The following is a 12,240-nucleotide window of genomic DNA, read 5'->3' as shown; positions in this document are numbered from 1 at the left end:
ATTTTAACTTACTTAGGAAATCCTGATTCTAATTTCCTTAGAAAATCTCCATTATTGAATCACAAAAACAACCTTGATTCTATAAAAGAAAACAAAGTACTAATAAACCTAATTAATTACTATGATTAATTATGACCTAAAATAATATACCAATGAACTAATTATAATACAATAATAATTCATCCAAATTAAATAATAATAATAATAATAATAATAATAATAATAATACATCCAAATTAAATAAGATTGAATTAAAATAAATATTTCTTTGCGCCGCATCATATGGATTTTTTTTTTTTTTTTTTTTTTTTTGAGGATCGCATCATATGGATTCTTATTTATTGGTAATGTAAAACTTATGACTTGGAGAATGGTAACATAAACTTATGACATATATCATCCTTGATTAAAAAAAAATAATAAATAAAAATAAAAAATTGAGCTAGTGATTTAACACTTAGTTCCAAAAGGTTAACAAAACATTCTTAAGATCGTCATCTTCTCTTTTGCTCTTTTCTACAACTGAAGATTCCTTTTAATTTCACTGCCAAATAAGCCTGAAGTAATTGACCAAAATTGGGTGCTGACTGGTTCAGGCATAGAGAAAGGCTAAAATATTCTTTGAAATTGGCTTCCAGATGCAGTGGGTTATGAGGCCCATCCTCAACAAGTTGGCCAATCTATAATAATAAAAATAACATCATAATATAATATTAAGAAAGACAAAGCTAGCTAGCTAGCTAGTTCGGTGAGGTTTCTACCAAATGTATCATATTCTCAGTCTCCATCTAGTTTTGATTACATGTATGAGCTTTACCTACATAGGGAAGGAGAATATCCTATTCTCCTCCCACAAATCAGCTCCTGATACTATTTACATGATAGTGAAATTTTAGTCAGGTACCATAACACATTTAAAATTAAGATAATATTATAATAAACAGTATAATATAATATATGATGTGAGATGTCAAACAATCAAAATGGTACGGCTTTTTTATTTTTTATTAATCAGTATTTGTTTCAATAACAAAGTTATTATACTCAAATGAGATTCGATGTAGATGGTATATTTTGACTAGCAGCAGCCTGGTAATTAAGTACGATTATTGGCACCCCAAATAATGGGTCATTAATATTGATCCAAAGGTTGTTTTTCTTTTTTTATTATAACAAAAATCAACTATTCTGATTAATGGTGATCATCAACCTGTGCTTTTGAATTTATGCTGTTGATTAGAATTGAGATGACTTGTTTGAGGGGTTTTCTTGGGAATTTGGAAAAACTTCAGAAGATCTCTTATACTAATATTTCATTTCAAAGATCTGTATTTGACATATGACAAAGAATCTAACTTCCCAAGGTCTTTGGTAGAACTAACTAAGAAATTTGAATTCAAAGCTAATTTTGTCATATTTTTCTCTTTCTTATATAAAGTGGATACATAGCTCTAGTGAGTTTCCTATGAAAGTTGGTGTAGGTTGATCAGCATTAATTTTCAAAGTTTCTCATGTTCTGAGATATTTCTTCTCCCTTCTGAAGTCATAATGATATATACTCTACGTACCCACCCCCAATCTATTGGAGGACTACAATATATATAAATATCCTTCTCTACTATTCCTTTGTTATACCATGAAAGGTTATATGAAAATAAATAAAAATGTAAAGCTGAAAATACAGATAAGTACGTACCTATCTATTTCTATGTCAAATAGACGCAATGGATGGACGAAAATAAATTCCAAAGAGTCCCTATCTACAGAATATGGTATGTTACAAAAGGCCAAAGGAAAAATATACTATGTATAACTCTTAAGAGTACAAAACTACCCCGTATAAGATGAAGCTTTCTTAAGAGAAAAATAAAGAGGGAGAGAAGTGTACTTATAATCTCTAGCTTTTGTTTAGAAACCGAGTTGGAAAAATATCCAACAATAAAATACGTCTATCCAATCATCTTCTCTTGGTGTGCATCCATTTTCATAGCCCCCACCTCACCCATCACGTTATATACTACCAAACATATTAGTTATTTGTGCTCTCTCTCTCTCTTTCTCTCTCTCTCTGAGTTTGATATTGTGGGGGTGTTAAGTCGTTAATCTGAGGAGTTAAACTTGTCCGGGTGAACATGGGCAGAAAGTGCTCACATTGTGGAAACATAGGCCATAATTCAAGGACCTGCACTTACAGAGAGACTTTTGCTGGTGGTCTTAGGCTCTTTGGAGTGCAACTCGACTTATCATCATCTTCTTTTGCCTTGAAGAAAAGTTTTAGCGTGGATTGCTTGTATCAACCCTCATCCTCATCACCAACATCACCATCGTCTTCATTGTCCTCATCGAGAATTTCCATCGATGAAAATTCTGATAAAACAACCATTGGTTATCTCTCTGATGGTCTAACATGTCGACCCCAAGAGAGGAAGAAGGGTGAGTTTGGAATGAAAATTCATATCTTTTATGGTATTGTTTCAAATTTTTTCCACAGAACCAAAAGTATTCTTGCAAGAGTAAATTACATACTAATAACGGCAATACAAGGTGACATTTTTTTTTTTTTTTTTCATTCTTTTCAAGGACAAAATTTGCTCTTTTATTGCAATGATTTTTTTTCTTACTAAGGTGGGTGTCCAAAGCTTTTTAAGCACTCTGATTATTTCTTGGGTGTGTAGTCCCCTCCCACTTTTCAATGAAATTGTTTCAGCTTCTTACAAGAATCTTAAAGCAACCTATTCTTCACCAATTTGTTACTTTCTTTTTTGGCTTGGAAAGTTTTATATGAAACAAACTACCTAGGAGCAAAAAGATTTTGTTTTTCATTTTGTTGATGAATATAGGTGTCCTTGTGGTTGTATGTTTAGGAGTTCCATGGACAGAAGAGGAGCACAGAACATTTCTAATTGGGCTTGAGAAGCTAGGGAAGGGTGATTGGAGGGGCATCTCTAGAAACTATGTGACAACAAGAACCCCAACCCAAGTTGCGAGTCATGCTCAAAAGTATTTTCTTCGACAAGCAAGCCTTAACAAGAAGAAGAGACGTTCAAGTCTTTTCGACCTGGTATTATTTCCTTGATCTTTCTAGCTTATATATAGATTCTACTTGCATCATATGCTTATTGATTCACACCCTCTAGTGTCATTTATAAACTCGCGAATCAAAATTTTTCTTTCTTTCCTTTTGGGATGACAGGTTGGAAGCAGCAGCAAAATGTTAGGTCATCCTGCAAGTAGTACTAATTCCAAGCCAAGTGATGCAGTTCCTGCTGAATATTGCAAAACAAGTAGCTCTCAACATGATACTACTCTGCCACTGCTAGGCCATAGTTCCTCGCAACAAGATGCTAAATCAGATAACCAAGAAACCGAAGATCCTCAATTACCTTCAAGCAGTACGGCTAATGTGCCTGTTTGGTTATATGGATTGGTTGATTCCCAGCTCAAAACTTCACATGCAGCAAAACCCAGTTCCTCAAATGCATCACCTAATCTAGAGCTCACACTCGCAGCACCGAGGCCTTTGGAACAAAATAAATCATCCCCAGCTCCCCTTCTTTTTGGGCCTATTACTGTTACATGAACTTTCATGGACATAAACCCATAGAAATGTCACCCTTAAGCAGGAGAGCACTTTGTAACATGTTATTCACGGTATTACTAGTGTAGTTGGAATATCTTAATGGGAAATCTATCCCTTTTTTTTCTTTTTCTTTTTCTCTTATCTGAATAAATAGATCTATTTTGATATCAGTATGAAAGTAGTGAAAAATCCTTGCTATATATATCTGTTCTTCTCCATATGTGACTGCAACATCTGTGTCAGTGTTACTGTTAGTAATATGATGGGCTCGTGTTGTTTTTCTTTTTATTCTAGTTATGGAAAATGCGATATTAATTAGCATCTCATATATTGTAAATATAGTCTAGATATAGATATGGAACATTGTAGATAAACGTGGTTTACAGTGATTGCATACATCCCATCAATTATTTCAGGTCCAAATCATTAGTTTGGGATTATACCAAGGCATAGTAATAAAGGTAGAAAGAAATGGCATTTTCCACACCACCACGCACCACCTTGAGAGAACACTAAATTTTTTAATAATCAGTACCTAATCACTTTTGTGTCTTTTTTGGTTAGTCCATGTTAAACTACGGCTTAAGTTATTTTGAGAAAGTCACACAAGCTTTCACTTCCTTGCTAGTGCAAGCTGTCTCTTAACAGCGACATCTGTGGGGAAAGAAACAAAGTGACTCAAGAATAAAGGTTCTTTAACTTCTTCACTTTTAACAAAAAAATTAAATATAAAATTGTAGTGCTTCGGAGAATGTAGGGGAAGGGAATGGAGTGTGTTGGAATCTTACTACTTGTGGTTGGAATGTTTTTGTGATTTCAAAGTTCTTCATTTCTTCGATAGTTCCTAAAGTTTTCATTTGGTATATATACTTTATTTTCCTATTTTTCCCAAGAGTAAACAGTACAAAAGTACAACTATAATTAGAAAAAATGATACTTTATAAAGTAGTATACAAACTTGTAAATAAAAATGGACACTTAGTTCATAGCTTAAATTAACATTTTACATTCAATGTGTTCTCTCTTTACAAGATTTTTGGAAATTTATTTAGCATCAAAATTCAAATGGTCATAAAGGGATCATAATGTTCACCCAAATGTATGTGAGACAATCGTTAATGAACACAGCAACAGATGAGACTTGGAACCCTCTAATGGCTTTTTTGTAGCTTGAAACATAGCCAGTGTAATGAATCTGAGTCAAGGCCCAGTTTCTTGTGTCCTATTTTTCCTTTAAAGCAAATTACAAAAACAAAGATTGTGCAGCCAAACTTGAGAAAAGAAAGGCATACATGGGCAGCACAAACCTACACCCTATGGCTAAGTCTTGTAAACCCTTAGTCAATCCATTCACATTTTCCAGTGATAGAAATAGCATAATATGACAAAGATATTATTAAGGAATTTAATATATAGGATACATAGTACTCCATGATAAAAGAAATCACTCTCTGAGTCAAAAGTTGATATAATGCGAAAATGGGTCCCAAGTCCAGAATCTTGTAATGCTAATTCAAGATGTTATGCAGTCCACATTTATGGAAAAGACTAGGATTTAGAAATCAAACTTATAATGTAAAAGAATGACTGATGACTGGTACTAGCTAAGAGTCATGATTAAAGATTTTGACTACAACTTTTCTAATGTTTTCACAATTTGAATGCTTCAAAGGTTCGATCAATTCAACACAGTACATATTTCAAGTTTTTTTTTTTTTTTTTTTTTTTGGGGGGGTAGCCATTTCATAATTTTTCAGATTTCTTTTTCATGTTCCGTGGCCAAAATCTTGAACTGATGTAACTTTGATCCCCGCCCAAAACCCCACTTGGCCACTCTTTACATCAAGTTGTATTTTTGTACTACAATAACATTTAGAGCTAGCCAGAGGAATCCAAATACGATAACAAGACACAAAGTTAACTTTGTGACCATAAAACTGACACCTCTCTCTTAGCATCCTGACTGCTATTATGAAGATAAGGAAGAAATGAAGCTTGTCCACGAGCTGTGAAGACAACCCTACGTCACTATCTGGGCCTTTTCCTGTCTAGTACTAGTGGCATTCAGTTACTTTATTTTGCATTAAACCATTAGGAGGGTCTTGGGGAGAGTAGGATACTTCTCCAAATACTATTTTTCTCTCCCCTGAAAAAAACCTTCTCCAAATATCTTCACCCTAATTTTATTGTCTAATATGTGTTTTCCTAATTGCTTATTTTTTGAATCAATACGGCATATAATAATGAAAGTGTTGTATTTAATTTCTGCAAAACTCTTGTTGCGCCACCTCATCAACCACATCATTGTATTTTTTTTTTTAATCCTTTTTTTTTATTTTTTTTTTAGGTCCACATGTTTTAATGTTGTCAAACTATGTTAAATTATGTGTCTTTGTTCAGTTTTGATGTGTTTTAAAGTGGCAATTGAACATCAAATTGAAGACATGAAATTTGCTCAAGAACATCTCAAGAATAGTGCATTTCAGCATGTCTCAACACTAGGCTCGTGGATTGATTTAGCCTAGAAAAGTCTGGTTATTGTTTCCTCAATAGCAAAGTCAATAGCAGTCTTGATAGTAGGTCAATCAATTGAGTTTTGTGTTTTAGCAAAAAATCAGCAACACAAAAAAAAAAAAAAAAAAACTCAAAACTTGTTTGTTTCAAGCCTGATTCGAGATCCAATATTTGTTGCGGTATGCCATAAGCCATTCCTAGAGACTTTTTAGAGAGAGAGAAAATTATGTTTGTGTAGCTAGGGTTTGTGTAATCAATTTCTCTCCATTTCACCATATCAGAGAGTTTCAAGTAAATTTGAACATTAGATGATGAAGAAGCTGAAACCATAGAAGCTACCACATATTTGCTGCTGTAAAGAAAACCTTCAAGAGGTTCTTGGAGTCAGTCGAATGTTTTGGTTGTGATCATGGGTGTATCATTCGTGGAGGCAATTCATATGATTAAAGAGTTTAGAGGTTTTGGTGCAATGAATTTTTTTTTTTTTTTTTTTAGTTTTTCTACAAGCTGTAAAGTCCAGGTTTCCTTCCTAAAGTTAGGAATGGTGAGACGGGGAATATGAAGAGATACCTTTAAGCCATATTAATTAGTCCAACTCTCAGGTTTTACTTGGATTTTAATAACTTCTCTTATCATAGTTGTTAAGTTGTGAATTTCCATAGTTGTTTTTGTTGGTTTTATCTTGTGCCAAATTTATTGTAATTTATGCATTTCTTTCCTTATATTTTGTAGGATTTTATTGTACTTGGATTGAGGTGTTTTATTTATTTTTAAATTCTCCATCACAAATCCCCTCTCTCCCTCTTATAACTTTAGCTATGTGAAAATTGTAAATCATAATATATCATCTTCAATAAATTTCAGAAAATAAATTATAAATAATATCACATTACAAAATTATAAATGTGGCCTACCAAGATAAGCTCAAAAAGCCTTTTTGGAGCTTACCAAACTCGTTGGATTAGTTTTTTTTTTTTTTTTTAAACATAATTGTTTATGCAAGACTTTTTAAAACCTAGTTTTCTACTAGAACTATATTTTTAATAATTTTCAATAAATAAAAATTTGAGCAAAAAACTAATTATTAGTTAGTTTACCATTGTCCGTTTGAAAATTATTTATTTTTAGAAGATTTTTATATAGTATTTATTAAAATATAGGGTTTTTATAACTTTTATGTTAAATGTATTACAAAAAGCTAAAAACTAATTTATTTCAAAAAAAATTAAAAATTAAATTATTTGAGGGAAAAAAATTAATACAAAAAAAAAAAAAAAAAAAAACCAAAACAAAACTTTTTTCAACAATTACCAAACCCACACTTCCCTCAAACCATAAGGTGATATAGGAAGTAGGAAATTTGACGTTTGAGTAAGAAAAGCTAGTGGATAATACCACACAAGATGGAACAAATATCTTGGAATTTTACGCTTTTGTAGAATCCATATCTAGCTTCCATAGATCTCTATTTTGTGAGCTTTGTCTGCTTGAATGCATACGATTTGTCCACTTATGGTCACTTTTAAGAAACAGTGACCCTTCAACCTACATTGTCTGTCTTCTTTCCTAGCTGTAGCTATCAGCTGAGGTGTCATATTATTTGGATCTTTTTTCTCAAGCAATCTGTATATCCTCTTTAGTGTTCACATGAATTTTGTGGAGGATAAAACTTTGTTCCTTTTAAGGAGATGGATATCAGATCAGATTTATCCTTTTCCATTAAATTCGTCTTCATGGTTATCACTTATCAGCATCAAAGTCATTCTTTTTTTTTTTGTGTTTTTTTGGCTTTCTTTATGGGTCCAGTGAACTCCATGGAAAGAAAAAATAACTGAATTTTATAATTGATTTAACTTGTTACGTATAAAATATGATAAATTGGTGTTGATCAGATAAATAAATTACTCAGTTCTGGTAATAGCTTAACTAACATTTTATTGCAGCTCAAAGTGTGAAAAAAAAAAATCTATATATTCGTGGAGAGTCCTGCTATGTTAATGGTTAAACGTGTACTAAAGAGAACATAAGGAAGCAAGAATGATTAGTCACTAAAAGTTTGTTTGGATGAGATGAATAGGAGAGAATATAATGAAAAGAAAAAAAAAATTAAAGTTTGATTTTTTTTTTTTTAATAGGAGGGAATGGAATGGTCATTCTTTTTTCTTATAAGTTCATATTTCAACGTCTTCAAATTAATTGAGAGGAATAGAATATGTTTTATTGATTTTTTTATTGAAGTCCCCAAAATATCCTTAGTTTTATTTGAAATTCCTATACCATATTTTTATTAAAACTCTTTCCATTCCTTATAAAGCAACACCCAAGCAAGCTTACTTTTTTGTTAGTGTTAATAAATTGATAGCTACAACTGGAGTCAAAGGAATTTAAACACTAGATATTTGCGTTAGAAATACTAAGATGTGCTAACTAGTTGAGCTAGCACATTTTAATATTTCTATTCCATCATTTCTTTTCAAACAAAAATAAGATCAATATTAGTAAGTTCTAGTTAGCTCAATTAGTAAAATTTATTATCGTCGAACACGAGATCTGGAGTTTGATCCCCACCTACACCAAAAATTTGATATCTTAGTATGATTATAAAGAGCAATTATTAGGAGCAAAAATCATAGATTGAAACTATTTAAAAAAAAAATTAAAGATCAATATTTAATTCCATTATATTCCTCTCTATCTTATCCATTCAATTCCTTTTCTATATAAACTCTCAAATATGGTGCAAGACTTATGTCCACAACATTAAAAGCTAAAGTGTTACATATTTTATAGGAAAAATTTAACAAATGCCCTAAATGCATTGGTTTAAGAAATTTTTTTATGGCAAAAGAAAAAAAACAACTTTTTTTTTTTACAACTTTTTATATTTTTTTTATAAAAGTGGTATTAAAACTTTCTTAAATAATCCATTAACAAATGCCCTAAAAATACCTGTTAATAAAATCTTATTTTATATACTTTATTGATAACATGTTACAAGAAAACTCATATTTATAATAGGTTTTACGGAACTTGAAGATATATCAGCCTCTTTTTTTTCTTGAGTTGAAGATATGTCAGCTTTAAATGTATTACATGTACATGTTGACTTTGAATTTCATATCACTAAAACTGATTGCACTAATCCCTTGATTTACTACAAGCAATCAATTCATTGATTTATCTTCTTTTTTTTTTTTTTTCTGGTAAACAATTCACTGATTTATCTTCAATATGTGGAAACTGTCATACTTCCCTTTCCAACGCTCTCCTCTAAGGTTGTGGATAAATCCGTCATTGATAAATGGACAAAATTTTAAAGTTAAACACCTTTTTATAATGACCAATAACATACAAACATTATTATTATTTTCAAGTATAATTAAATCAACAGAGCTATGTTTGAATTTAATTAGAGAACATAATACATAAGCTTTACCTTGATGAAGTGCACTGCTTGAAAAGGAAAATAACCCCCTTCATTTCAAATGGATTCATTGAAAGATTAAGATTAAATATTAAAATAAGCTAAGTCTAAAACTTGAAATTATGACTTTCAAAACTTTGGTAGTTCCTTTTTTGGAGTACGAGAAAATTAACCAATAAAGATGAAACTTGGTATGACCTATTATGGTACTTCAAGGACACATAAAAGAACGCCACCATTAAAATGGCAATCCCCTCTCAATGAGAAATCTGCCAAAAAAATAATTAGGGATGACAGTTGTAGCCTAATCCGTGGATACCCAGTCCAGCCCGACCCTAATGAGTTGGATTTTACCCGGCCTGATAAAGAATAGGGTCGGGTTTGAGTTTTTAAAAAACAAACCCGAAGCGGGTTCGGGTCGAGTCTGGGTTTTTTGTAAAACCTAGCCCGAACCTAGACCCGACCTGACCCGGTTACAAGTTAATAAAATTACAAAAAAAACCCTACTATATATATATATATATATATATACACTTATAAACCTTAAAACTAATCCTCTCATTTCACAACACACACTCACCAGCCTCCAACCGCCCACTCTTCTCTCCCACTCTCACTCACTCTCAATCTCAAGCCCAAGCTATCACCACCCTGCCTCAAGCACTCTCTCAACCGATCAAGCACCACGCAACCAGTAACTCACCTAAGCCACCACAGCCAAAACCAAGCCAAGAAAACAAGATCCTCGCCGACAAGCCCAGCCACAATCAACAAATCAAGCTCGCCCATTGCAAATCCACCGTGAACCACGCCTCACACGTTATAGATCCACAATTTGTGTGGTTTGGGTTTTTTTTTCTTTTCATGATTTTGTGAGCAAAATTTGTTGGTTTTTTTGGTGTTTTGTTGCTGAGATTTTCAAATTTGCTCATTTTATTTATGGGTTTGCAAAATTTATGGGATTTGTTGGATTTTTTGTACAGATTAGTTTGTTAGATCTTGGCATCCGTTTGGATGGCAAGAAAATGCTGTGATTGCCAAGAAAATTACATGTATATTCTGTGAATGTGATTTTGGGTTTGTACTAATTTCTAGGTTTATGATTTTGGTTCGGGGCCCGCAGGCCCCGTGGAGCCCGACGGGCCAGGTTTGGGTGCAACAAAAAAAACCCGTTTATTAAATGGGCCGGGTTCGGGTAATGGGTACAGGCCTGCGGGTCAGGTCCGAGTATAAAGAAACCCAACCCGTTGCCATTCCTAAAAATAATCCTCGAATGAAGATATCATATAATACTGAGGTGCCAAAAATCCTATGCTATGAAAAAAGGTACTAGAGTGTACAAGAAAACTAGCCAACAAAGAAAAACTTACCTATGAACTAACTTTGGTACTTCAAAGACCTATGAAGCACCAATGCGGTTGGGCGGGTGCTGCACCGGAGTCCGACACAGCCCAACGCAAGGTGCAGCGTCTGACACCGCTGCCCGTACATCAATGCCGCATCTGAGTCTTTTTTTTTTTTTTTTGGATTCACGCCAACTTAGCTTTGATTTGCGCTAACTCAACTTCGATTCATGCCAAACCAGGCCGATTCGGCCAGAATCGGGTCGTATCGGCCAGCGGCCGAAACTGACCGAAACGGCCGAAACAGATTGAAATCGGCCTTGAATCATGCTGGAACAGTCGAAATCGGCATTGAATGAGGCCCAAACATCTTAAATCTGTCATTCCTTAATTTTATTCTGAATATTTGTTACTTCTTTTGTGTTTTCTTTTTTGTTTTGTGTTTCTTGTCTTCTTCTTTCTTTGTTTTGTGAGCCAAGGCTATAGTAATGTGTTTTTTAAGAATATTTTAATTGTAAAAATATATAGAAAATATAAATAAAAATATTTTTAATGATTTTTTAATCGACGCACTTGCACCCTACTTTTTCAAAATTTGTCGAGTCTCGCACCTGCACTTGCACCCGAATCTAGAAACGTACCCATGCTTCATAGTCAAAGACACAAAAATAACAACGCCATTAAAATGGCAACCTCCCCTTAATGAGAAATAGCGAATTGTATCATTAACCATTTTTCTAACACTAGTAATGTAATGTTTAGTCTTCAAATAAAAGGCATGAATCAGAACCCGAAGATATCTTATTATCTTTGACATACGAAGATAATTGACTAAACAAAAATGGCTGATTATTCCAGCTTCTTAATGGTCCAAACAATAAAAATTCACAATCTCTCCCTCTCAACCTAAAGAAGATTGACTTAAAATTTAAAAAAGAAAAAAGAAAAAAAAAAGATTGACCTTTTAATTTTTTATCATTATATATAGTTGAGTAGCTAGTTTCTAGCTCATTAGTTTATAGCATCAGTTTTGTTGTTAAAGTTGAAATCTGTATATTTTCTCGGATGAGTTTATAATTATGCAGATGTGTTCTTCTTGTAAATATAGTTTATACCTGCTGACTTTTGAGAAAACAAAGAGTAAATATGGATGTTAGCCTTTTTTTATTTTATTATTTTTTTTTTCCCACAATCGAAAAATCATGTTGCCGACGGATGCAAATGATCTTTTAGGTCAAACCTGTCATGTCTACGTCAAAAATTAATGGGATAACAAAATAATTTCAGATTACAATTATGAGGTCCCTACTAAGTACATTGCCAACAGAAAAAACCTACATGTTATCATTTCTTAAAAGATAGGATCCTATGTTTAATAC

General features: G+C 32.7%; 1 protein-coding gene across 1 annotated transcript; it reads left to right on the top strand.

Annotated features, from left to right (window-relative positions):
• Positions 1–1,918: 1,918 nt before the first annotated feature.
• On the top strand, positions 1,919–3,778 carry LOC126714249 (transcription factor MYBS3-like). The gene is made up of 3 exons (XM_050414300.1): positions 1,919–2,433; positions 2,865–3,061; positions 3,194–3,778. The coding sequence occupies exons 1-3, from the start codon at positions 2,133–2,135 to the stop codon at positions 3,578–3,580; spliced, it is 885 nt and encodes a 294-aa protein (XP_050270257.1). The 5' UTR covers positions 1,919–2,132; the 3' UTR covers positions 3,581–3,778.
• Positions 3,779–12,240: the final 8,462 nt, after the last annotated feature.

Source organism: Quercus robur, chromosome 2 (assembly GCF_932294415.1).
Source record: "Quercus robur chromosome 2, dhQueRobu3.1, whole genome shotgun sequence".
NCBI lineage: Eukaryota > Viridiplantae > Streptophyta > Magnoliopsida > Fagales > Fagaceae > Quercus > Quercus robur.
Note: the sequence above shows the minus strand (reverse complement) of the source record. Positions and strands in the feature narration are given on the sequence as shown.